Raw genomic sequence first — 26,805 nt, forward strand, 5'->3', positions numbered from 1 at the left:
CAATGCAAAATTTAACTGGTTGATGGTGCAGGGTTGATAAAACTGGGCTGATACGAAAACTTTCGTGTTCTTGTGAGACTCTGGCTGCAGCGTTTTGGACTAACTAAAGCTTGTTGAGGCTTTTGCTGGAACATCCAGACAGCAGGACATTACAGTGATCCAGCCTTGACGTAAGAAATGCATGAACTAGGCTTTTCTGCATCCTGTAGAGACAGTGCATTTCTTAATTTAGCAATAATTGCATCTCTTGCCCTCCCCACATAGAAAAGTTTCAGAGCCAGAGAAGCTTAGTGAGCTAAAGCTAACCTAGTACAACCAAAAGCTGGTGAGCTAGACCACCTTTCTATTTACGGCCTGTCACCCGTTTATTCGTTTGGACATACACCAACATTGTTCCTTCGTCTGAGGTGTCTGTTCCATAAGCCTTACTTTTTTGTTGCTTTGTCACAGGTTGCATTAGAAAAGTGAGTTATGCTCAGAATTACCAAAACGGTCATTGTTGAAACATTTGCTAATTTGCTAAACATTTGTTTGGGTAGTGTGATGATTGTCTCGGTAGTGACAGAATGCAATGTTCAATCCATCCATCCATTTTCTAAGCCGCTTCTCCCTCAGGGTCGCGGGGGGTGTTGAATGTTCAATCATTTGTTTTAATAGAATAAACATTATTAACCCCTAAAATCCTGAGTGCATTACATATTAAAACTTATTATTCAGTAACTACAGGGACTTCAATGCAAACTGGCTGAGTTCTTCGTGAAGTGTGTAATAAAAGCTTGGATGGTGGCCAAATAGAGGTTAAGGTATAGGGTTACTAAAAAAAAAAAAAAAAGAAAATTTAGTCTGAAGTCCAGTTTCTGATTTTGAACCATATTTCTCTATCTATGTATCTTACTACCTCTTTGCCTACTTATCTATGTAGGAACCCATTATGTCAGGAACAGAATGTCTGGCAAGTGGATGCTGCACCATCAGTTTCAGAAATACCAGCAACCCAAGACATCCAGAGGGAAGCTGAATGCCTGTCTTCAGCTGGTGAGTCACAAATACCTACACATGCTCAGTATTATGTCACTATGTGCAACAGTTAGTTCCGGCCATGTGAGCTGATTGGTTGAGAAAGTTCTAACTGCTGTTGTTTCACCATCACATCACGGCTTTTTCACAAACACTGTATCACTCTGCTGAGATGCTGTTGCTAAGCAACAACTTTGACAGCTGTAGGAGACGCTCAAGCCATTTGAACGTTTTTACTTCTTACTTTGCCACAAACAGAAAACGGACACTTTTAAGATCACATTTGAGCGATAGCCGATTTGGTCCGACTCTGAAGATGAGACGACACTAAATTCCCGAACTGTCGTCACCACTGAGCAGCTTTTCAGTCGGCAGCTGTGACAGAAGAACAGCTAAACAACCTGGAATCAGCCAGAAATGAACCCAATACCATTCACCAAACTAAACGGGCTGTAAGAAGCAACATTAATACTGATCTGGAAAAAACTGACCGAACTGAGCTGAACCTGATATTGGGTCACTTTTATGGCTCAGTCTGATCTTCAAAAGGCGAGGCTTACAGCAGACTGAGCAGCGAGTGTCGTTACTCTGATGTAGCAACAAGCTGCTTGTTAATGAACTATAATTTTGGAGGAAGGAGCTGAACATTAAAACATATTAAACGCCGCGTTCACGGCCAGTTTATTCATTTCTTACTGTATTTATTTAACTGTTGTATTAAAGCAGTAGAACACTCGAGGAGTGTGTTATCACCAATAACATCACAGCTGTGATGATCTGTTATTTTGCGGTAGTGTAGCTGTCGGTCATACTAACACTGGGGAATAAAACAATTAACCGTTAAAACCTCTCCTTAGTTATCGTTGTTTTTCAGAGATATGAAATCTAACATCATTTTCATTTACACTTTTATATTTTTAAAGCTTTTGGACTCTATACATTTCTTTCTCTTCCCATCTGCATAACTTTTTGTTTTAAAGATGGTTCTTTAATATAGACAGTGGTTCTGAATAAAACCATGAACACTCAAAGAACCATTTATGTGTTTAAATGGTTCTTTGCATGGTGAAATTGTCCTTCAGATTGATGGAAATGTTATATGGTTCTATATAGAACCTTTTTGAAAATGGTTCTATGTAGCACCAAATAGGGTTACACACATAAAATGGATGGGTCTTCAAGGGTTCTTTTGTAAAGGAAATGGTTCTGTATGGAACCATGAACGCTCAAAGATGTCTTTTGTGTGATTAAAGGGTTCTTTGCATGGTGAAATGGTTCTTCAGATTGATGGAAAATGTGTTGTGTATATTCCATATAGAACCTTTTTGACAAGGAATCTATACAGCACCAAAAAGGGTTCTTGTATTGTTACAAGCTTGACATCATAACAGTAGAAAAATGCTTTTTAGTGCTATATAGAACATTTTAAAAAGAAAAGTTCTATGTAGAAATATTTGCAGCACGTTCTCCATAAGTTCAAAGAACCTTCTCATGATGCAAAGAAACCTGTAATCATGCACAGGGTTATTTGAGTGCTCATGGTTCTATATAGAACCATTTTCTTTCTGAAAGAACATGGTTCTATATAGAACCATTTTCTTTCTGAAAGAACCATCTTTTATAAGAGTGTACTGTTACAGTGTCAAACTTGTAAAAGTAGAAGAGCCCTTTTTTGGTACTATACAGAACCATTTATCAAATGTTCTAAATAGAACATATACAACACATTCTCCATCAATTTGAAGGACCATTTCATGAATTACATGAATTTCAAAGAACATTTAATCCTGCAGATGGTTCTTTGCGAACCATAGAACCATTTTCTTTTTTATGAAAGAACCCTTGGATGAACCATCTTTTGTAAGAGTGTATTATTACGATGTCAAACTTGTAACAATAGAAGAACCCTTTTTGATGTTGTATAGAACTGTATGTATACAAAACATTCTCCATCAATGTGAAGGACCAATGCAAAGAACCCTTTTGTCATGCAGATGGTTCTTTGAGAACCATAAAACCATTGTCTTTACTAAAGAACCCTTGAAGAGCCATCTTTTTTTAGAGTGCAGAAGAAAACCTATGCAGGTAACAGCGTCAGGTGTTTTGTGAGCTTGGAGAACGTACAGCTTTGACGGCCTGTTTGAGGTTCTGCAGACTAGTTTAAACAGTGAAGCCGCAGAGCAAATAACCCCCGCACTGTGTGTGTGAGAGTGAGAGAGAGAGAGAGGCGTTTGAGCTCCGGCTCGACTCAGCGAGACACTTTGCATCAGAAAGTGAAACTTGCTGTAAATGTGATGAGCCAGCCAGTCAGGGGGTGTTCCTTTGTGATTATTGTAATCAGGGCTGTCACGGTTGATTACATTAATACTTGAGTAATTTACCACTTATTTTCCTCATGAATCCAAAGCCAAACGGCACAAATGAGCTGAACTGAACAATAACAAATCATGCATAGACTATCTCTGTCTGTCTATCTATCTATCTGTCTGTCTTTCTGTCTGTCTATCTGTTACATACCCACAAAAGGCTACAGTCCAGGGGAGAGTGTGGGGACAGTAACGTGTGGTGTGAGTAGGTGGAGATGGCCAAACAGTGAAGAAACCAGTATATATAGAAAACAGATTTAATTCAAGGACATCCGCAGTCATACACAACACTGTACGATGGACACAAATATTTACAAAACACCAAGACAACAAACTATGACGTTGAAGAACTGGACCAGCCTGGGGGAGAACACAGACGGCACCAAAGAAAAGAAAATTACAAAAGAACTACACTAGCCTGTATTTGTGTATCTTGTCTAACTAGCGGAAATAAAAGAGCTGACTGCCACTCTAAGCTAAACTCGACCAAAAGTACAGGGGGTGGTACCCGCCTCTAAACTAGTGTGTCTAGACGTGCACGTGTAAACTGTTCTTCCTCCCAGGAGGAAACCAGCTCAAACACAGTGGACACAGGGGAGACCGTAACAACAACCAGCACCAAACGGTTAACAACGACAACAGCAATACATATAACAGCAAAGAGCTAAACTGAGACACAAAAGACTTCACAAAACAGTGTTATCTAATCGAGCAGCACAGCGTGAACACAACAACTGAGCCGAAGGCTTCTGAGCAAGTGCCACCGCACAGCTTTATAGGTCTTAGTGACATAGACTCTCTAGCTACTTGAACTCCATAATATGCTGCTATCTCCAGTAAGTCATCCTTGCGACACTTCTCGATTGCCTCCAGGCTAGGTGAAGCAATGAACAACTGGAAGTCAAAGGTTGCCATACTGTACGCATACATAAAGTTAGAACACCAGTGCCAGGCCACCCACAAGCACCATGGGACAGGTCATTAATTTGACGAGCATGACGAGGATCGATCTGTCTGTCTGTCTGTCTGTCTGTCTGTCTGTCTGTCTGTCTGTATCTATATCTGTCTATCTGTTTGACTATTTGTCTATCTATCTATCTATCTGTCTGTCTGTCTGTCTGTCTGTCTATCTGTTTGTCTGTCTATCTACCTATCTGTCTGTCTGTCTATATATCTGTCTATCTATATGTCTCTGTAATCAGTGACTATTAATTAAAGCTGCACTATGAATTTTTGTTAAAACTGAAAGAAGTATGGGTGCATGCGCTGCTGTAAGTCAGCTTGTAAAGTCTTACACCGTATTTTAAAAGTTTAATATTTAGAGGTGTCAGGTTAAGACACACCATACTGTATGTCTTTACACAGACAGGCTCAATAAAAAGTCCCGGCGTGATGTTTAGTTCTCAAATGCCCTCAAAATTAACCTTACAGTGATGAAGATCTGATGACGCTAGTAAATAATTCACTCACATCCTTCACCAAGTTTTGACTGAGTTCTCTTTGAGAACTCTTTCAGTGCTCTCATAGTCATCAGGCCCATCCACGCAGGGATGAGGAATGAAGCACAACCTACCACACTTTGCATGCAATTACACATTTCCACCAGACAGGTCTCCAAATCCCCTAAACACCCAGTCAAATCACATGTTTTGTTCATTGTCTAAGTGGAAACAAGTCCTCTGTAAAAAACACTCTTTTAGTGCACATTAACTAAGTATTTATACATTTAGTATTAGATGTTTTCCTGTTTCCCAATGTTTAACACGTAAAAAATGTGCACTAAAAATCAGGGGAAAAATTGTAAGTCTGTTTCTTGTAGAGGATGTGTTAACTTGCCTTTACTTAGAAAATCAACAAAACATGATTTGGAGTCAAATCTTTGCGTACAACTGTACATAGTGTATCTTAAAATGTCTAAACAATTTGAAATGTCTTAAAGATTGTGTTTAAAAGACATCTCTCCTATCCACAAAGGTTACTCTCAGAAGGTAAAGAGGTTTTTGCCACCTTTCCAAAGACCCGTTGTCAGTGCTGTGAAGCAGGTCCATAGACGGACAGATGAGGCAGATGGCCAGATGATGTTCAGTGTGCGAACAGCTGTTGAAAGTATTGATCAAGCCTACCCTGGTTCACTGCAGGAGTTCAGTGATGTTGTGGAAACCAGATCATACACAAGTCCTTCTTTAAGGACACGGTATGCCTGATATTTTAATTTCATTATGTTTTTTATTCAAATAGCTAATGGATCTTAAATCTGTTGGATATATTTACATAATAAATGTTTGTGTACTGTAAATACATTAAAGCAGGAAGCCTGGAGAAGCTGTGCATTGCAGTGATTTTACTATAGTTAAAATTCCACTTTTTTACTGCATAATTAAGTGATTAAGCTGGAAACAAAGTCAGTCAGAGTGGTTTGTTGTTTGCTTGTTCTAGAAAACAGTGGTGGTGATAGGAATCAGATGTCTGAGGAGTTTTAAGGCCCTTAAAAGCTCCCTCACGGAAAGTTATTACATGAAGTGGTTATGAATTCACTGATGGCTGAGACATTGTTTTACGATAGTTTGGAGAAGCTTTTGGCCAAAGATGTATCATTAAAATATGTTCATGGTGGAGAGATACATGCATTATAAGACAAAATATTGCTTATTTCTCCTAGATTTACTGCTATTCCATCATCAGCAGCATTCCATATAAACACTCAGAAGACTCGTGTAGATTCACTGGGGGTTTATTTGCGTTGTAGTCATGGTGACCCCCTGGTTCCTATCACCACCACTATAAAGAAATCTGTGTCTCTACAACTAACCGTTTCGCACCAAGCCACTCTGAATGACTTTGTCTGTATGTCAGCCACTGAAGATGCAGAAATTATGAAAAATAAATGGAATTTCCCTTCAAGGGCTGTTGTTAGATCTCCATTTACTATGGTAAAATCACTGTAAAATCTTGGGTAGCATAATGCTTTAATGCATTATTATTAAATGTTGTCCGCTGAGCAATGCAGGCTCTGTTGCCAAGCAACAAAATGGTCAAACATCATTCCATGAAAACCACATTGGTTTCTAACAGCTTGGTGCACTAGTACAGAATTCAGCCATTGTATGCAGTCATATATAGTTATATGAAGTATTTTATACTGCCTTCACATGTGGCTCAGCCAGTCACACTTTAGAACTGGAACTGTCCATTTAAAACAACAGCATATACTCTTTATATTTGACATTGCATTATAGTTAATTTTGTATGACATAAGAAATTGCGTGTGTGCTCTTATTGCATATGATGGAGCAATAAATCATCAACCACTAATGTAATTATTCTTCTACTTTCATTTTTACGATCATCACCCTCTAGGCTGTTCCAAGCCCCTACGAGAAAGGCCTTGGAGAGCTTCAGTGTCTCAGGTCCAACGAGATCCCCTACAAGCGACCACAGACTCAGTCAGGTCGCTATGGCAACCGACCATCCTCCTACAGCGCACCCTGTTGCTACCTGTAGCCCCTTCATGAAGCCAGGCCAGATTGAGGATTGCAATTCTCAACAACAAAAGCATGACGCTGCTGCCAAAAAAGCCCACATTATTCCTCTGACGCCAAGGCCCATTCATATTCAAGGTAGTACAAAATGACCCTGCACATTCAGCGCTGTTTAGTAGAGCTGGACAGGGCAAGACTCGTTAATTGTTATTGGTAAATTGGCTTTTGCGATACTCATATATTTTTTGCTTTTTTTGTTTACTGTGCTCTGAACATCCTGACCAGTCACAGTCCTAGATGTGTTGCTGTGGGTGTTTTTTTGATGAATTCATATTTGTCGATTATTTTGATTATATTAAGCTAGCCAATAGAGCTATCACTGTTACTCTGCAGTTGCTTGATGACAGTTATTTAAGCTGACCCCAATAGGTAGGTAGGTAGGTAGACGGATAGATGGACAGATGGATAGACAGACGGATAGACAAACAGACGGATAGCAAAATAAGAGGAAAAAGTGTTCTTGTATGCTATTATACAGATGCATGAATAAAAGAAGTGAAGATATGTAATAAAACATATAACAACAACCATAAAAATAATTTGCAGTACAAAATTAAGTAAAATTGCAGAAATTTTATGCAGGTGACAATGAAGTGATGCGTCACATCCGGTGAATTAACTGACTGACTAAACACTGTAAATGATAACATATGTTAATAGTTCCATATGCATGGGTGTATAAACAAGTGGCAGTGTAATACGTAATATGTATGGATGTAATTTCTTACCTATATTTTGGCCTTGCTAGATTTAACACAGACATTTGAAGCTGCGTTTGGCTGCATTTGTAGGTCGATTGCGTCACAGCGACGCAACTAGGCTGTCCCATTTCAACGCTTCCTTCGTATGCGGCCGAGCAATGTGTCCTTCTTTTCCATGGCAATGAAGGATCCATCAGCGGGATCTTTAAACGTCCAACACACCCCAAGGTTCATTGCATGCTGGCGAAGATTCATGAACATGGCGACGTCAGCAGAGGATCAAACAGCAGCTGAGGAGACACTATACAATACACAATATATTTATTGGGTTTAAACTGATTCGAATTAGCACATACTGAGACACTTCCAGCCAAGCCGGTAAAATGGACGTAAAGTATTGTGGCTCCCGAGGGGGTTTGATTTTTGTTGAAAGGACAAAATGGCTCTTCTTAACATTTGCGTAACCGACCCCTGGAATAAGCTGATGCCTGCATTAACAGTCAGTGACGTATCTGGGAGTTCCAGAAGGACTAGAGTGACCGTTTAATGTGCTGCCTGTGGGAAATCAAAATTTGATGTGTTGATTCCTCTGTCACTTTGTAATTATGCTGATTGTTAATTTAGCATGTTAGGCCTTCGCTTCAGCACCTGAAGCCCTAACCAATATGAAAACTTGCTTAGGCGATATGTACTTAAATACCATGGAGAAAAACAAAGATGCACTAAAAATGACTGATGTGCTTTGTTTTGGTTCTGAGAAATCTAGAAGCCTTCTATGAAGGCCTTGAAGGCACTGATAGTTCCTCATACATGCAAATGCAAGTAGTAGTGCGGTGTAGCAAAACTAGTATTTTGTCCATAATAATGTAGCCCTACTCTTTAATGTGTTTAATGCTAACATTTAGGTAAATTAATTTAAACCAGTAGAAATAGTTCATTTCCATTTCTTCATAGTAACTGTTGGACAGTAATGATGTTGTACCTACCGTATTAGCTCTCTATGCATATGCCAGATTCTGTTTTGCATATACTGTCAATATACCATTTGCATGAATAAACAAATGAGCAGTGCAGAAGAAATGTAAACCAAAGGTTATGTTCTCCCCCTCATTTAAGGATCATCTGGACCCGAGATTCTTCGTTCCATCTCTGAAATTCGTATCCTCACAAAACTATTGAGAAACATAGTTTCACATGTGTTCATGTTGCCTGGCTGGATGATTGCCTTAATGATGTGTGCACAGCTGCTAAATTTAGAAGTGTCTTCAAAGAGTTCCCCTACTTTAACTATATGCAGTCCAAAGCATTGGATGATGTAAGTATCATTCATCCATATTCCTTCCATTACATTTAAGGATGGGCAATATGGGAAAAATATGCTATGTAGATACTTAAAGACATGAATATCTGGGAATGGAAAACAAGAAAGATTGTATGTCAGTATGTGCAAAAATAAATTATTTAAAAAGGAGGAAAAAATGAGTTGGTAAAAATGAATGAAAAGTGGTTAATTGTGTCAGGTGGTTGCACACATAAAATATATTACACATTTTTTTTATTCTTCATTTAATACATTTTATTTATTTACAACCATGTGACATGTACAGTCAATGCACCACTTTTCAGTGCACCATTGGCTCATATCTGGTCAGCTGCTTAGCAGTTTATGCAGTTACTCTACACTGGGTGGTGTTATTTACTGACTCTCTGTAATGATTCTAAATCATAAATTGCATTTTTATTATATGTGCAGTTCTGCATTCTAGAAACAACTTTGTACAACAACATTTCCAAAAAAGTTGCGACGCTGTGTAGAATGTAAATAAAAATAGGATGTAATCATGTGCGAATCATGTAAACCATATTTTTTAAGTAAAATACTACAAAGACAACAAATCAAATGTTGAAACTGAGAAATTGTATTGTTTTTGAAAAATATTTGCCCATTTTAAATTTGATGCCAACACCACGTTTCAAAAATGTTGGGACGGGGGCCTCTTTACCGCTGTGTTTCATCACCTCTTCTTTAACAACACTCTTTAAGTATTTGGGAACTGAGGAGACACTGCTGTAGTTCTGAAAGTGAAATGTTTTCTGTTCTTGTTGCTGTTCAGCTGCAACAGTTTTGGGGCTCATTTGTTTTAATTTTCATTTCATAATGCACCAGATGTTCTCAGTGGTGACCGGTCTGGACTGCAGGCAGGTCAGTTTAGCACGCCGACTCTTTTAATGTGGAGCAATGCTGCTGTAATGCATGCAGAATGTGGTTTGACATCTTCTTGCTGAAATAATCAAGACCTTGCCTAAAAAAGACGTCTGGACGGCAGCATATGTTGCCAAAACATGTATATATCATTCAGCATTAATGGAGCCTTCACAGATGAGCACATCACCCATGCCATGTGCACTAATGTCCCCCTAAACCATCATGAATACTGGCTTTTGAACTGGGCACTGATAAAAAGCTGAGTCTTTAGCCCAGAGGACACAGTGAACATGATTTCCAAAAAGAATTTCAAATGTTGATTCTTCGGACCACGGGACACTTTTCCCACTTCCCCTCAGTCCATTTTAAATGAGCTCAGGCCCAGAGAAGGTGGCAGCGTTTCTGGATCCTGTTTATTTTTGGTTTCTTCTTTGTGTTTTAACTTGCATTTGTGGATGCAGTGATGAATTGTGATTTTCAGAAGTGGTTCTGAGCTCATGCAGTGATTTCCACTACAGAATCATGTCTGTTTTTAATGTGGTGCTGCCTGAGGGCCCAGAGATCTGGCCTGGTCCCTTACATACAGAGGCTCTCCAGATTCTCTGACTCTTTTAATGATATTATGTACTGTAGATGACAAAAAACAGAAGTTCTTCGCTGTTTTACCTTGAAAAATGTTATTATTGAATTGTTGCACTATTTGATTGTGCTGTCTTTCACAGAGTGGTGACCCCTCCTTATCTTTACTTCTGAAAGACTCTGCCTCTCTGAGATGCTATTTATGCCCAGTGATGTTATTGCCCTGTTGCTAATCAACACCACTAGGTGTTTTTTCAGCATTACACAACTATTGTTCCCCCATCACTTTTTTTAGAATTGCATCATGTTTAAAATGGACCTATATTTTTCAAAAAACAATCAAATTTCATATGTTGTCTTTGTACTATTTTCAGTAAAATATAGGGTTTAAATGATTGGCACATCATTGCAGTTTGTTTTTATTTGCATTTTGCACAGCGGTCCAACTTTTCTTAGAAATGGGGTTGTAGAAGTACAGATAATGAAGCAAAGATAAAATATCTTGTGTAATTTATCACTATATAATGATAACACATTGTCATATTGTCCACCCCTAATTGCATTCACGGTTAATTATTTGAAGTATGTGTTCATTGTGTGTACTATATACTGTATCTGTTTATGAATGCCTGTACTAATTAGCACTGAATTTCAGGTACTTTACACCAGCAAGAACTTTGTTGCCTGTGCCCCCACTGGCTCAGGGAAAACTGCGCTCTTTGAGTTGGCCATTGTTCGGCTGCTTATGGAGACCATAGAGCCTTGGAACAGCGTCAAAGCTGTCTACAGTGGGTTACAATATGTTTCTTATTTTCTTTTTTTAATTGTTTATATACCAGTGGTCACCAACTCTCTTCCTGGAGAGCTACTCTGGAGAACATGTTGCTTGAATTTACTTGGTTTGAATGTGTATGTTGGTTCCACATGAGTGAAATATGTTACATCAACAAAATTACTGTTTACATTTTTCTTTATTTTTGGCAGGAAGTGTGTAGATGTATTTTATTCATGTGAATCCAATTTACATGCTTGAATTAAGTCAATTTAAAGCAACATGTTTTCACTGTACCTTCCTGCACAGTTCATCTGTAGCCCAAATCGAACAACTCATTTATATATTATGATATAGCTTAAATAGGGTTGGGACTAAAGTCTGCAGAGAGGTAGGTCTCCAGGAGCAGGGTTGGTGACCACTTTATGGTACACTAAAAACCAGTTAAAATGACTAAAATGTGGCAAGTGGTGGCACATAAAAATAAAATGTATTACAACACAGTTATTCCGTGGAACCAGTGGGCACTTTGTCATATTCTTTTATTCAATTTCGCATTTCATAAACCTCATTCAAAAGGTGGGTGAGAGCTGTGCATGTCTTTATTTTAAAACTTTATAATAAAAAAAAGCTGAATATTATTTTCTACTGAAAGTTTTTTTTTTCACATATCTGAGCTATTAATTGGTAAAAAAAAAAAAAAAAAAAACCTGTTTTGATGTAGTGCAACTACATGCCACATTTTAATTATGTAAATTCAAAGTGCCATTTTTTAGTATGTGCAATTTAAATAGAAGTGGAATTTCCTTAGAATATGACTCTGTTTTTGTCCTGTTTTATAATAATTTTTGTGTTAAATAAGGTTTGGGGATCTAACGTTTGAAATGCTGATGTATAAACACCAAACCTAAAAAATATAATGCCTCAACATGATTATTGCCAAAACTGAATAAGCTGAAAGACAGACTTGTGCTGGTGTAATACAGCAATCAGGCATAACATTCTGACCACCTCCTTGTTTCTATGCTCATTGTCCATTTTATTAGCTCCACTTACTGTATAGCTGCACTTTGTAGTTCTACAGTTACAGACTATAGTCCATCTGTTTCTCTGATACTTTGTTAGCCCCTGTCACGATTGGTTCCTCCCACTCCCCCATGTGCCTTGTTTACTTCCCGGTCGCCCTCGTGTTTCTTTGTTTTGATTTTCACTGTCCTGCCCCCTTGTTTTGTGACTCCGCCCCGATTGTTTCCACCTGTTTTCCACCTGTGTCTTGTGATCCCTTGTGTCATGTAAGCCCTGTGTTTGCCCTGGTCTGTTTGTCTTTGTGCTGATTGTTTGAATTGTTCGATGTGCTGTCTGTATGTTTGTTGGATGTATCATTTGCTATTTGTTCTCTGTGTTAAGCCTGTGCTCTTTTGTCATGTTTGCTCCCTGATCTGTTCGTGTTGGCTATATGAACCTGGACTGTATCGACCATGACCCTGGATTTGCCCAAAATAAAACTTGCTTATCTCAGCACGTGCTTCCGCCTCATCGACCCACTTCAAGCCCCCGTTTACCCTGTTCTTCAGTGGTCAGGACCCCCATGGACCCTCACAGTGCAGGTACTATTTGGATGATGGATCATTCTCAGCACTGCAGTAACACTGACGTAGTGGTGCTGTGTTAGAGTGTGCTGCACTGGTCTGAGTGGATCAGACAATTTTCAACACCTCAGCATCACTGCTGGACTGAGAATAGTCCACCAAACAAAAATATCCAGCCAACAGCGTCCTGTGGGCAGCGTCCTGTGACCACTGATGGACTAGAAGATGACCAACACAAACTGCAGCAGCAGATGAGCTGTCGTCTCTGACTTTACATCTATAAAGTTGACCGACATGGTTGGAGTGTCCAATAGAGTGGACAGTGAGTGGACAGCAGCACTGCTGTGTCAGATCCACTCAGACCAGCACAACACACGCTAGCACATCACCACCACAGCTACTGCAGTGCTGAGAATGATCCACCACCCAAATAGTACCTGCTCTGTGAGGGTCCATGAGGAGCCTGACCACTGAAGAACAGGATAAAAGGGGGTAACAAAGTATCAGAGAAACAGATGGACTACAGTCTGTAACTGTAGAACTACAAAGTGCAGCCATACAGTAAGTGAAGCTGATAAAATGGACAATGAGCGTAGAAACAAGGAGGTGGTCACAATGTTATTCCTGATTGGTGTAGATTTCATTCATGTGCAGATTATGTACACATGTGAATAAAGTAAGTTCAGTGCATTACTTGTGCATAATGTACAGTGAATACCCATCACTGTCCAGTTTGTTGTGCCCCCTGCATGTAATTTCAGTACAGTTTGTGTTTGATTAAATGTAGTGTTTAAATGAGCGTCTTTTTTGCTCCCAAGTGGCACCAATTAAGGCCCTTTGCAGTCAGCGATATGAAAACTGGAAGCTGAAATTCGGACCTCTCGGGCTGAACTGCAAAGAACTGACAGGAGACACTGAGATTGATGATGTTTTCGAAATCCAGGATTCACATCTGATCATAACAACACCAGTAAGTTATAGCTAGGGCACATTTGTTCATGGAACATCATATTCACAGTGTAACTGAAGTAGAACTTAAATATTTAAACTTTGTTTCATTAATGATACACACAACCCATTCAAAGGAAAAATGGGATAGTATGACAAGGAAGTGGAGGGATAACTGTCTGCTGCAGTCAGTCCAGCTATTCCTCATTGATGAGGTCTGTAATATTATTATTATTATTATTATTATTATTATTTTTAATTATTATTATTTACTGTCACTTTCAAGACCGTAATGTGATTAACTGCGTCAGCAGTTTAGAGTTTAACCCACATGTTTTTCCATTTCACAGGTACATATGGTGAAAGACTCAAGCCGAGGACCTACCCTTGAGGTTGTGGTCAGCAGAATGAAAGCCATACACACCTGTTGCTTGGCTGCAAATCCAAACTCTAAGAGCTACATGAGATTTATCGCAGTCTCTGCCACCATCCCTAATGTTTGTGATGTGAGAAAATTCAATAACTTGCCATTTTGTCGCTGAATACAACAAAACCGCATATCTCCAAACAGACATGTGCACAGAGAGACCTTGGAGGGGGGCTGAGCTCCCGCTCCTTTGCCCTCAAACTGTACAAGTGCCCTCTTTGTTGGTGTGTATAATAACTGTGCACACAGCCATTCTTTACTGTTCTTCAAGATCTGTTTCAGCGAGGCTTGAGAGCTTGTTGCCTGGCTTGGGTTCTTGAATTCATCATGCTTGAGCGCCCCCTCTAGTGCAGTACCACCCACGTATAGTTCTCTTTAGTAATTCCAACCTGTCACGCATCTCCACAGCACTGGAAATCCCAGCAATGAAATGCTGATAATCTCTCTAAGAATGCGTCACATTTTGTAATGCGCTTATATTGAAGGAAATAATGTCAGCAATGAGGCATGTTAATAGATTTCTGCATCAAATTATCGTAAATCAAGTTATGACCAAATACTACATAGTAATTAAATAGTGTAATGAGTAACTCGGTCAGTACTGGCGTTCAAATCCCTGCATACACAGTATTGTTAGTGCCTATGGAAAAGACTATGTTTAATTTTATTGGAAACACGATTGCATTTACTCTCCATGAGTGATTGCAGTATACGCCGTAAATTAAATAAAATGTAATATTTCGCTCTTTTCCCTCTTGAGCCCTGTCCCCAAAAATGTCTGTGCATGGGTCTGTCTCCAAAATGGTAACTTTACAGGAGAAGGAAGAAACAATCAGCTAACATTTGCAAATTTTGTAAAAAATGTGTGAATACAGTTTTGTTTCAACAACTACAGTATATTAACACTATAGACTAAATATCCAGTTATGAACCTTAAGTTAGAGTTTGGTATATGCTATAAATTTACTACTACTATTACTAGTTCTCTTGTTCTGAGAGTGAAGAACTGGAGCATGGATCCACATACAGATCCTCAAAGCTTAAGAGTTTAAGCTGCAGGCTTATTATTCAGTTACGTGTCTTAAAAGTCATGAGTTAGTAAATGCTATGAACGATTCTGTAGCTGCAATGATATTGTGAAACTAATGTGTAAGCTATGTTGTTCTGACAGTGAGGAATGGAAATTTAGACCCACATACACACCCCTTTACTGTAATGATTGACTGAGGTCATTTCTTTGTTGTTCTGTAGATAGCTGATTGGCTATCAGATGAGCAGGGCCCGGCTACTTGTCTGGAGATGGATGAGAGTCATAGACCTGTGAAATTGAGGAAAGTAGTGCTGGGATTCCCATGTGGAAACAACCAGAATGAATTCAGATTTGACCTCTCCCTCAACTACAAAATGGCCAGTATCATTCAGACCTACTCTGACCAAAAGCCAACACTGGTGGTGAGTCTAAGGCTATGTTCACAGTACCAGGCTGAAGTGGCACAAATCTGATTTTTTGCCTTAATGTGACTCAGGTCTGATGTTTTCAGGGCTGTGTGAACACGCAAAATGATCTTTTGAAATTCGACCTGAGCCACTTTCATATGTGGTCCTAGATCGGATACGTATCTGATTCGTTGGCCATGTGACCTTAATGTGACGCTCACATCGGAATTCATGTGCTTTTTTTCCACTAGTAGTCAATTTTTCATCTTTTTCTAGGGCAGTTTGGTTTCAGGATAATTAAAAAAGACTTGTAATTATACATAAAATTACAAAATATTAGAAAGTAAATACATAACATAATGTAAAATGTACAGTTGTATCCAAACATTTGGGTGCTTCTGGTCAAAGTAAAATAAGTTTACTAAAGTAAAAATAAGTGAGAAAACGCATCCGCTACAGAGAACACACTTCTGCAAACTTTAATGCACAATTAATGTTTATTTGCTGAGTGTAAGACAATGAGGGAAAAACATAAAATGTGGCCTGTGCAAAATATTTGGAGCATATTTTCTTTTATTTTTTTCCCTGATCTTTTCAACTCACCAAAGTATAGAAATATAGAAAACTTTGCAGAAAAATTCCACCTTTAAGGTTGTTCCTTGTAGAGGATTGTAGAGGATGTGTTTGTAGTTCTACAGTTACAGACTGTAGTCCATCTGTTTCTCTGATACTTTGTTACCCCCTTTTACCCTGTTCTTCAGTGGTCAAGACCCCCATGGACCCTCACAGAGCAGGTACTATTTGGGTGGTGGATCATTCTCAGCGCTGCAGTAACACTGACATGGTGGTGTGTTAGTGTTTGTTGTGCTGGTATGAGTGGATCAGACACAGCAGTGCTGCTGGAGTTTTTAAACACTGTGTCCACTCACTGTCCACTCTATTAGACACTCCTACCTTGTCGGTCCACCTTGTAGATGTAAAGTCAGAGACGACAGCTCATCTGCTGCTGCACAGTTTGTGTTGGTCATCCTCTAGTCCTTCATCAGTGGTCACAGGACACTGCCCACAGGACACTGTTGCCTGGATATTTTTGGTTGGTGGACTATTCTCAGTCCAGCAGCGACACTGAGGTGTTTAAAAACCCCAGGAGCGTTGCTGTGTCTGATCCACTCAGACCAGTGCAACACACACTAACACACCACCACCACACCAGTGTTACTGCAGTGCTGAGAATGATCCAACACCTAAATAGTACCTGCTCTGTGAGGGTTCATGGGGGTCCTGACCACTGAAAAACAGGGTAAAAGGGGCTAACAAAGTATCAGAGAAACAGATGGACTGCAGTCTGTAACTGTAGAACTACAAAGTGCAGCTATAGAGTAAGTGGAGCTGATCAGAATGTGGTCAGAATGTTATGCCCTTATATAGTGTATATATTTTTGTCTATTTAGTCGCGAGTGACATTAAGTGGTTTCTTTCACTTTCATTTGATTTTTTTCTTTTTATTGCTGCTGATTTTTATTATATCATTCTCAAAGTTTTGCTCTACGAGGAAAGGAGTCCAGCAGTCTGCTGCAGTGCTCGCCAAGGATGCCAGATTCATTATGAGTACTGATCACAGGCAGCGGTGTGTTCGCTTTCTCTTATCTTCCTCATTTAAAGGAGAAAGTCATTATTTTTGTAAATTGTGGACATGACTGATTGCCTTATTGACTAACTGTCTTGACTCACAGGTTGATGAAATATGCCAGCTCTGTTCTTGATTCAAAACTCAGAGGTTGGTACATCTCTCTTAGTTATGTCCTGAAAACCATCTGAGTAATTTCCCCTGCATTGACTGATGATTGAAAAATGCGGTCATGTGCAAAAGTTTTATATACCTCTCATCAAACTGCATGTTTTGTTGATTTTCTAAATGAAAATAAGAAAACAGACCCTCTACAGGGAGCAGATTTAAATCTGCCATTTTTTACCTGCAAATTTAAGTACACAGTTTCTGTGATATCTTCAGTTTATTATTTGCTGAATTTAATATATTTTAAAAAATTAATCATAAAATGTACTTTTGCACAGCTAAATTTTATGTTAATAAAGCTAATAAATATATATTCAGAAAACAAACAAAACATGCAGTTTGACCAGGAGAGCACAGCCTTTTGCATGTTTGTTGTGTGGGCTGATGTCATGTTTTCTCAAATCTGCCCTCATTCAGACCTGATTATGTGTGGTGTTGGATATCACCATGCTGGCGTCAGTGTGTCAGACAGAAAAGTGGTTGAAGATGCATTTACAGTTGGTGACTTGCCTGTCCTCTGTGAGTGCTGCTTACATTGTCATGAAAAAACAGCCATACCTGTTGTCCAGTTTAGTTTCATTAAATGAGCATTTCCAATGTGAGGACTGTGTTGTGTGTAGCCTGCTGCGAGGCTAGTCTGCCTGGCATCATAGATGCAAATTCCTCAGGCTGAAATCAGCCACATGGTGACCTACACTGTTACATGAATGTTGCTATGTATACAGTTCTTTGTTACCCCCTTTTACCCTGTTCTTCAGTGGTCAGGACCCCCATGGACCCTCACAGAGCAGGTACTATTTGGGTGGTGGATCATTCTCAGCACTGCAGTAACACTGACGTCGTGGTGGTGTCTTAGTGTGTTGCGCTGGTGCGAGTGGATCAGACACAGCAGTGCTGCTGGAGTTTTTAAACACTGTGTCCACTCACTGTCCACTCTATTAGACACTCCTACCTTGTCGGTCCACCTTGTAGATGTAAAGTCAGAGACGACAGCTCATCTGCTGCTGCACAGTTTGTGTTGGTCATCCTCTAGTCCTTCATCAGTAGTCACAGGACACTGCCCACAGGACGCTGCTGGCTGGGTATTTTTGGTTGGGGTCCATGGAGGTCCTGACCACTGAAGAACAGGGTAAAAGGGGGTAACAAAGTATCAGAGAAACAGATGGACTACAGTCTGTAACTGTAGAACTACAAAGTGCAGCTATACAGTAAGTGGAGCTGATAAAATGGACAATGAGCGTAGAAACAAGGAGGTGGTCAGAATGTTCTGCCTGATCGGTGTACAGTCACAGCTTCTTTCCCCGTTAAATAAGATGGAATCAAGGGGCTCTCAAGGGAGTGTTTCAGCTAAACACACAAAACTAAATACCTAAATGACTTAGGAGTCTCTACTCCTTTCAGTGAAATGAGGTCTTCAGTATTGTAATGTGTTATATAACCAATAACCATGTCCTGCTGTGAACAAACAAAATAATAATAAAACAAATGAAAACAGTAATTATAAAGCTATCATTTTGCATTTTGTTCTCATTTTTGTGAAGGCAGTAAGATAAACAAGGTCATGTTACAGTGGTTTTACCATTGTTCAACGCTTTTATTCCAGCTTACACCTTGACGATGGGTGTTTCATTTGTCTTTTAGAGCACAGCCTCGAGTGTCTTATTAATGAATAGGTGGTGTGTTTGTATAAGTGTGTTTTTGGTGTTCATATACAAAAAACACACAACCTATGAATATGTAAAGTGGTTTGAGAAATGTGTTATTTATTCAGTTACCACCAGCACTTTGGCGATGGGTGTGAACCTGCCAGCTCACCTGGTGGTGATCAAGTCCACAATGCATTACATTGGTGGATCATGTGAGGAGTACAGCGAGGCTGACATGCTTCAAATGATCGGCAGAGCAGGCAGGCCACAGGTACTAACATCATGACTAAATCTCATGACCAGAGTACATAGTCCTGAGCTAAACTACATGACCAGAGCACAATGTTCTGAACTAAACCTCAGGATTAGAGTACATAGTCATGAACTAAACCTCAGCATTAGACCACATAGTACTGAACTAAACTTTAGCATCAGAGTCCACAGTGTAAACCTCAGGATCAGTACCAAAAATACTGAACTAAATCCCAGGATGAGAGCACATAGTTCTGAACTAAACCTCAGGATTAGAGTACATAGTACTGAACTAAACCTCAGCATCAGACCACATAGTAGTGAACTAAACCTTAGGATCAGAGCCCATAGTACAGAAATAAACCTCGGGATCAGATCACATAGTATTGCACTAAACATCCGAATCAAAGCACATAGTACTGAGCCAAACCTCAGGACCAGAGCGCATAGCTGCCCAAAGCAGATGCAGAGGGACGATTGATTTGGCCCCAGAACAGTTGTGGCAGGCTGCTTGTATGAGATGGACTGATGTGTTTTTTCCCTTTTTCTTTTAGTTTGATACATCAGCGACTGCTGTGATCATGACCCGATCTCAGACCAAAGACAAGTATATGCAGTTTTTGAACGGCTCAGAGACAATAGAGAGCAGGTACAACACCATGCAGTTTGCCATGAATTGTCTTTTATAAAGACCTTCAAAGCTCAGATGAACCTATTGCTGTGTTGAATGTGATTTAGTGATTGGAACTCAAATCCTGTTTTCAGTCTGCATACAAACTTGGTGGAGCACTTGAATGCTGAGATTGTCCTTCACACCATCTCTGATGTGAACATGGCTTTAGACTGGATTCGTTCCACTTTCCTCTATATAAGGGCCTTGAAGAACCCCAGACATTATGGTGAGAATCTTCCATACTAAATTGACGCCACAGAATACGCTGATCTGAAACTCGGTGGAGGTGTCAGACTGATTATTTGTATTTTATTGTTTTAGTATTAAACTTTGATTACTGTGATTTTAAATAGTCTAATTTTGTAGATACTATTGCTGGAAGTGATTTTCAGATTATTGATTTTGTTTATTTATACAGTACTGTGTAAAAGTCAGAGACCACCTGTCATTTATTAAGTTGCCAGTCAAAACAGTCATTAATGTTATGTCATTAAGTTATTCATTTTTATGTGTCAAGAAAAAAGTGGAAGATATATATGTAACCAGTAATTACCTAGAAGCATCAAAAACAAAATGTAATTTTGTTTTTTTCAGTATTTAGTGTGTCCACCCTAACTTTTGTTGAAGCTTCCTTTCTTTTTAGGAGACTTGTCTTTAGGTTTTTAAAGAAATCCACAGGGATATTTGTCTGCACCTCCAAAGTTCAGTCGTAAAAGTTGGTTGGATTTTCTATTCCTTAAGTGTGTTTTCTGTCAATACTACAATATGTACAGGACATACAGCGTACTGAAATTTTCTTACTCTCAGACCCCCATAGTGTAACAATAACATTAAATAGACAGTAAACAGAAAAAGTGTGAATTTAAATAGACACTAAAAAACACTAATCGTTAAAATAAACATTAATTGTAGAAAAATAGAATAATAAAAAAATAATATAAATATAAGAAATGAACACTGAAGTGACATAAGGCACATACAGATTAAGGTCTGTGGGTATAAATAGTGCAAATATAAATATTGTGTAATATCAAAGCATGGTATTTACTATTAGAAAAAAAAGGACATTAAATTAATCAATTACAAAAAAAGCTCTTTTTAAATCTTAGTATTTTTTAAAGTAAAAAGGTACATTGTGAGTATTAGCCAACGCTGAAAGTTTAAGTAGGAGTATGGATAGAGAAGCAGTTTTGTTCTGAAATCAGCCTAAATTTCTTTCAGGTTTTTCCGCTGATCTTGACAAATGTGGAATCGAGACCAAACTGCAAGGTAGGTCAGCCAGGTACAGACTGCCGGCATTAGTAACTAAAAATTGATTGGCTAATTACTGGTGTAATTTTGCGTTTTATTGTAGAGCTCTGTTTGAGAAACCTGAACTCACTGGCCTCCTTTCATTTAATCACAATGGACGAAGACATAAACATCAAGCCAACTGGTGACGATCTGAACCTTTTTAATTTGTCATAGTGGACAGGAAAGCATATTCATATCTGGTCAGTTTTCTAGACGGGCAAAGCCAAATCAGCAAGAATCTCCATTTGTAGAGCTTTTTATCTTCAATCCAAACCAAAAATTATGTGCATTTTCTAAGTAATAGTTATAGCAGTTTGGCCCCTACCCATTTACAGTGGCATTATGAGATGCATTCAGGCCAAACTGCTTTTTAAATGAGGCACAATACAGGGCAGCCAGTCAAAACAGAGGTCATTTACATATATCAGTCTTAAAGGTGCAGTAAGATGTCACGATTGGCCCCTCCAAAGTCCTGTCCATGTGCTTGTGTTGTGTTTACTTCCCGGTCCTGTCCATGTGCTTCTTTGTTTTGGTTTTCAGTCCTTCCCTCTTGTTTTGTGACTCCACCCCTGATTGTCTCCACCTGTGTATCCACCAGTCCCTCGTTTACCCTCATGTATTTAAGCCCTGTGTTTTCCCCTGTGTGGTGCAGGTCTTTGTTTGATGTATGTATTGTTTGACATGCTGTTTGGGATGTTTGTTTGATGTGCTGTTTGAGTTGTTTGTATGTCCTGTTGGAAGTGTTTTGGTTTGTTTTCATGAGTGTATTGCGTCATGTCTGCCTATCAATCTCTCCGTGTTGGTCATATGAACCTGGACTGTCATGACTACGACCCTGGATTTGCCCTCAGTAAAAGTCGCTTATCTCAGCATATGCGTCCACCTCTTCTCTCCCCTGCGTTACATAAAAATAACAGCCTGTTTAATTCTAATAAAGAGAGGTTTGAAAATGGCCATGTTAAAATTAATTATAATGAATTTTATAAATAAAACCACAAAATTTGTTTTTTTTATTTCTTTATGTAATTCTTTATTTATCATTTTTATTTATCCTTATTTTATCTTACTTATAACATTACTATATTGTTGTAGTTTTAATGGTTTATTGATTTATTTATTTATTTTTAAGCATTTATTATGTGTTTACTATTTAACTTCTCCATCCCTGATCTTTGTATAGGCTCAGCTACATTGTAAAAGAGGGCCCTCTCTCATTGTACTCCAAGTTTAAATAAAGATTGATTGATTGCTTGATTCAAAATGAGAGAATTCAAAATAAGAAAAATGTAGGAGATTGGCCCTTTAATTTCTGTCTAGAAAGCTTTCCTTAATATTTCTCTGTAGCCCAGTCTATTCACTGCATCACTGATTTTGCTAATCGGAGGAGTCTTTTGTGCTCAGAGAGTGGGAAGCTCATGGCTCGGTACTGTGTTGCATTTGACACCATGAAGCAGTTTAGCAAGGTGACGGGTCGAGAAACACTGCCGGAATTGGTGAGTGTGTGCAAGGAATTTCTCTCATTTTCCTAGTTTATTTTATGTAACTATAAGTCAGGCTATATTACAGTTGAACTGAAGTGCGTTAAACAGTACAGATGAAATTTAGTGTTGTGGGCAAAACAACACTATTTTGTGGGTGTGATCACTGCTGTCTAGTAAATTTAGATAAATTTAGCTGTAGGAGATGTTCGAGCCATTTGAACGTTTTTACTTCTTATTTTGCCACAAACAGAAAATGGACACTGTTAAGATCACATTTGACCGACAGCCGATTTGGTCAGACTCAGAAGATGAGACGACACTAAATTCCCTAACTGTCGTCACCACTGAGCAGCTTTTCAGTCGACGAAGACTTTCCAAAGAAAATCATAAGGAAATAATTAAGATTATCTGAAGAGAATATTTGTGAACTTCTTAAGTTTTTTGCATTTAGGAACATTCTTATGAACTACGTAGTGTTTGTCTTAAGAACCTTTGCAATTTTTTTCCTACGAAAGGTTTTGTGAATTCAGCCCCTGACTTTTTTGTTAGTTTAACAAGCACACAGTTTCTTTACTAGCACCAAACATCATGTTAGTAGCTGTTTGCTGAGGTTGCTTTGTGATATTGCTGTATAATCTGGATATAAAAAATACCAAACGAATCCTTTTATATTCGCTCCTGTTAGATTGAAATGATATCAAAGGGCAAGGAGTTTAGTGACGTGCAGCTGAGAGTGAATGAGAAGAGAACACTGAACACACTGAACAAAGATAAGAACAGAGTCACCATCAGGTGAGAGAGAACATTTCTAAACATACATTTTAGATAATGTGCTTTTTGGATCAGAACTAAATGATAAAAAACTCTACATTTCCTTTTAGGTATCCAATGGAGGGAAAGATCAAAAGTAATGACATGAAAGTTAACTGGTATGTGCTGCTCTTCATTAATGTTTAAGTGGAAACTTTACTTCTTGGTTTTATAACCATGTTAATCGTTATAGTCAGGAGCAGATTGACACAGGCCTAGACTGCAGCTTAAGGGCCCATACAGGGATCAGAGCCCACACAGGAATCAGGGATCAGTGCCCACACAGGGATCAATGCCCACACAGTGATCAGGGATCAGGACCCACACAGGGATCAAGGATCAATGCTGACACAGGGATCAGGGATCAGAGCCCACACAGGGATCAGGGCCCACACAGGGATTAGTGATCAGGGATCAGGGATCAAGGCCCACACAGGGATCAGGGATCAGGACCCACACAGGGATCAGGGATCAGGGATCAATGCCCACACGGGGATCAGGGCCCAGTTTCAGTGTCAAGCTTTTAACAATAGAAGAACCTTTTTTCAAAAACGTTCTATATGGAGCCATCTGTAGCACATTTATGCACATTTTTCATAAGTCTGAAGAACCCTTTCATGATGTAAAGAACCCTTTAATCATACAAGGGGTTCTTTGAGTGTTCTCCATTCTATATAGAACTGATTTCTTTACTAAAGAACCCTTGAGGAACCATCTTTTTTGAAGAGCTTAGGTCAGTTTTAATTGTTGGCAGATTCTATGACACTGTTTGCTCCTGCAAGTATGTGTGTTGGAAAGGTCTGTTAGATGTGTGTTTGCTAAACACCGCAGAAGAGGGGACACAGCTCCCCCTTCATACAGCTCAGACTCAGCATTCTGGAATAAAATTGATGAACAGATGTGGGCTTACTGGGCTTGGAATCATGTCAGAGCATCAACATAAACACCAGAAGATGTGCTTCTCTAAACCACTTGTCTGAATGAACCTGGCAAATGGCCAGTGCGTATAAAGAATCTCTCATACCTTCATCAGTATAATGTTGATTTTGAGATCGTTTGAGGCCTAAACGTCATACCTTCATCGGTATAATGTTGATTTTGAGATCGTTTGAAGCCTAAACGTCATACCTTCATCGGTATAGTGTTGGTTTTGAGATCGTTTGAGGCCTAAACGTCATACCTTCATCGGTATAATGTTGATTTTGAGATCGTTTCAGGCCTAAACGTCAAACCTTCATCGGTATAATGTTGATTTTGAGATCGTTTCAGGCCTAAACGTCAAACCTTCATCGGTATAATGTTGATTTTGAGATCGTTTCAGGCCTAAACGTCATACCTTCATCGGTATAATGTTGATTTTGAGATCGTTTCAGGCCTAAACGTCATACCTTCATCGGTATAATGTTGATTTTGAGATCGTTTTAGGCCTAAACGTCATACCTTCATCGGTATAATGTTGATTTTGAGATCGTTTCAGGCCTAAACGTCATACCTTCATCGGTACAATGTTGATTTTGAGATCGTTTCAGGCCTAAACGTCATACCTTCATCGGTACAATGTTGATTTTGAGATCGTTTCAGGCCTAAACGTCATACCTTCATCGGTACAATGTTGATTTTGAGATCGTTTCAGGCCTAAACGTCATACCTTCATCGGTACAATGTTGATTTTGAGATCGTTTCAGGCCTAAACGTCATACCTTCATCGGTGCAATGTTGATTTTGAGATCGTTTCAGGCCTAAACGTCATACCTTCATCGGTATAATGTTGATTTTGAGATCGTTTCAGGCCTAAACGTCATACCTTCATCGGTATAATGTTGATTTTGAGATCGTTTCAGGCCTAAACGTCATACCTTCATCGGTATAATGTTGATTTTGAGATCTATTTAAGGCCTAAACGTCATACCTTCATCGGTATAATGTTGATTTTGAGATCTATTTAAGGCCTAAACGTCATACCTTCATCGGTATAATGTTGATTTTGAGATCTATTTAAGGCCTAAACATTAAGCTCGAAATTGTTGTAGAGTCTGTGTGTGAGACATTGTTTCATAAAGACATACAACATGGTGTGAACAACTCCTGACACGACGCCTCTGACTTTTAAATGATTATTTCAGGCTTTAAGGGGCGACTCGCAGTGTAATGCTGGGGAGCGAGCAGGCGGACGCATGTGCGGAGATAAGCGACTTTTATTAAGGGCAATACCAGGGTCGTGGTCATGACAGCCCAGGTTCATATAGCCAGCACAGATAGATTGAGGGACAGACATGACGAAATGCAAACAAATCCAAACTATACAAACAGCATGTCAGAACAGGCTTACAAACAATTCAAACATCAATCATCAAACAAACAGCATGATCAAACAACAAAGACCAGCAACAACACAGGGGAAAACTCAGGGCTTAAATACAAGAGGGCTAACAAGGGATAACAGGACTCAGGTGAAAACACAGGTGGCAATAATCAGGGGCGGAGTCACAAAACAAGGGGCTGGACAGGGGATCAAAACAAAAGCGTGTCGACTAGACCAAAACACAACACGAACACACGGACAGGACTGGGAGGGACCATTCGTGACACGCAACAGCACATGCTCACCATGTTTTAGCCTGTTTTTATTCTCCTCACTCAGTAGTGATACTTCAGTTTCAAGAAAAAAATCTCATATGGTGATGCTTTAAACTTTACCAGAAGTTCTTGCTGTTAAAATGTCAGAATGAATGTAACCACAGGAGATAAGGTTCCTAGTATTGTTAATAAACAAAAACAGAAATATAAAGAAGGCTTTATAACCAGCACACCAGGGTATTTACTGTGCATGTTCCCTTCTCACTACAGTTTGATTCAAGCTCAGCTGGGCTGCATTCCAATTCAGGAATTTGGACTCACACAGGACACTGGGAAGATTTTCAGGAATGGAATCCGAGTTAGCAAATGTAATCTGCCTCAAAAATTAGTGTGATATTTGCATAATTACCTGCTATGTCTTTCTCGTGTATCAGCATCATTGTGTGTTCCGTTGTATTGATGGTGTCAGGAGTGAGTATTTTAATGAGTGGTTATTTCAGTGTTGTGTTGTTTTGTTTGTGTTTTAAGGCCTGGTTGAATTTCTCAGTCACCACTCCAAGGCGAATTTCTCAGCTCAGCTCAACTCCCTGATTTTGGCCAAATGTTTCAGAGCCAAGCTGTGGGAAAATTCTACCTATGTCTCCAAGCAGCTGGATAAGATAGGTGGGGTGACTGTCTAAATAATTTACATTATGCT

At 39.2% G+C, this 26,805-nt stretch overlaps 1 protein-coding gene across 1 annotated transcript in view; it reads left to right on the top strand.

Annotated features, from left to right (window-relative positions):
* Positions 1-26,805, top strand: part of hfm1 (helicase for meiosis 1) — a 43,789-nt gene that overhangs the window by 3,771 nt on the left and 13,213 nt on the right. The window contains exons 2-24 of the mRNA XM_037546603.1: positions 923-1,035; positions 5,358-5,577; positions 6,741-7,000; positions 8,740-8,781; positions 8,868-8,938; positions 11,064-11,196; positions 13,588-13,739; positions 13,855-13,932; positions 14,068-14,223; positions 15,396-15,596; positions 17,120-17,208; positions 17,315-17,358; positions 17,794-17,895; positions 19,148-19,293; positions 19,829-19,923; positions 20,040-20,173; positions 21,169-21,216; positions 21,302-21,382; positions 22,642-22,733; positions 23,407-23,513; positions 23,603-23,650; positions 26,379-26,476; positions 26,637-26,771. Coding sequence (XP_037402500.1) covers positions 923-1,035; positions 5,358-5,577; positions 6,741-7,000; positions 8,740-8,781; positions 8,868-8,938; positions 11,064-11,196; positions 13,588-13,739; positions 13,855-13,932; positions 14,068-14,223; positions 15,396-15,596; positions 17,120-17,208; positions 17,315-17,358; positions 17,794-17,895; positions 19,148-19,293; positions 19,829-19,923; positions 20,040-20,173; positions 21,169-21,216; positions 21,302-21,382; positions 22,642-22,733; positions 23,407-23,513; positions 23,603-23,650; positions 26,379-26,476; positions 26,637-26,771 — 2,645 coding nt within the window. The remainder of the gene's footprint in view (positions 1-922; positions 1,036-5,357; positions 5,578-6,740; positions 7,001-8,739; positions 8,782-8,867; positions 8,939-11,063; positions 11,197-13,587; positions 13,740-13,854; positions 13,933-14,067; positions 14,224-15,395; positions 15,597-17,119; positions 17,209-17,314; positions 17,359-17,793; positions 17,896-19,147; positions 19,294-19,828; positions 19,924-20,039; positions 20,174-21,168; positions 21,217-21,301; positions 21,383-22,641; positions 22,734-23,406; positions 23,514-23,602; positions 23,651-26,378; positions 26,477-26,636; positions 26,772-26,805) is intronic.

This window comes from Pygocentrus nattereri, chromosome 17, assembly GCF_015220715.1.
Source record: "Pygocentrus nattereri isolate fPygNat1 chromosome 17, fPygNat1.pri, whole genome shotgun sequence".
NCBI classification, from domain to species: Eukaryota; Metazoa; Chordata; class Actinopteri; order Characiformes; family Serrasalmidae; genus Pygocentrus; species Pygocentrus nattereri.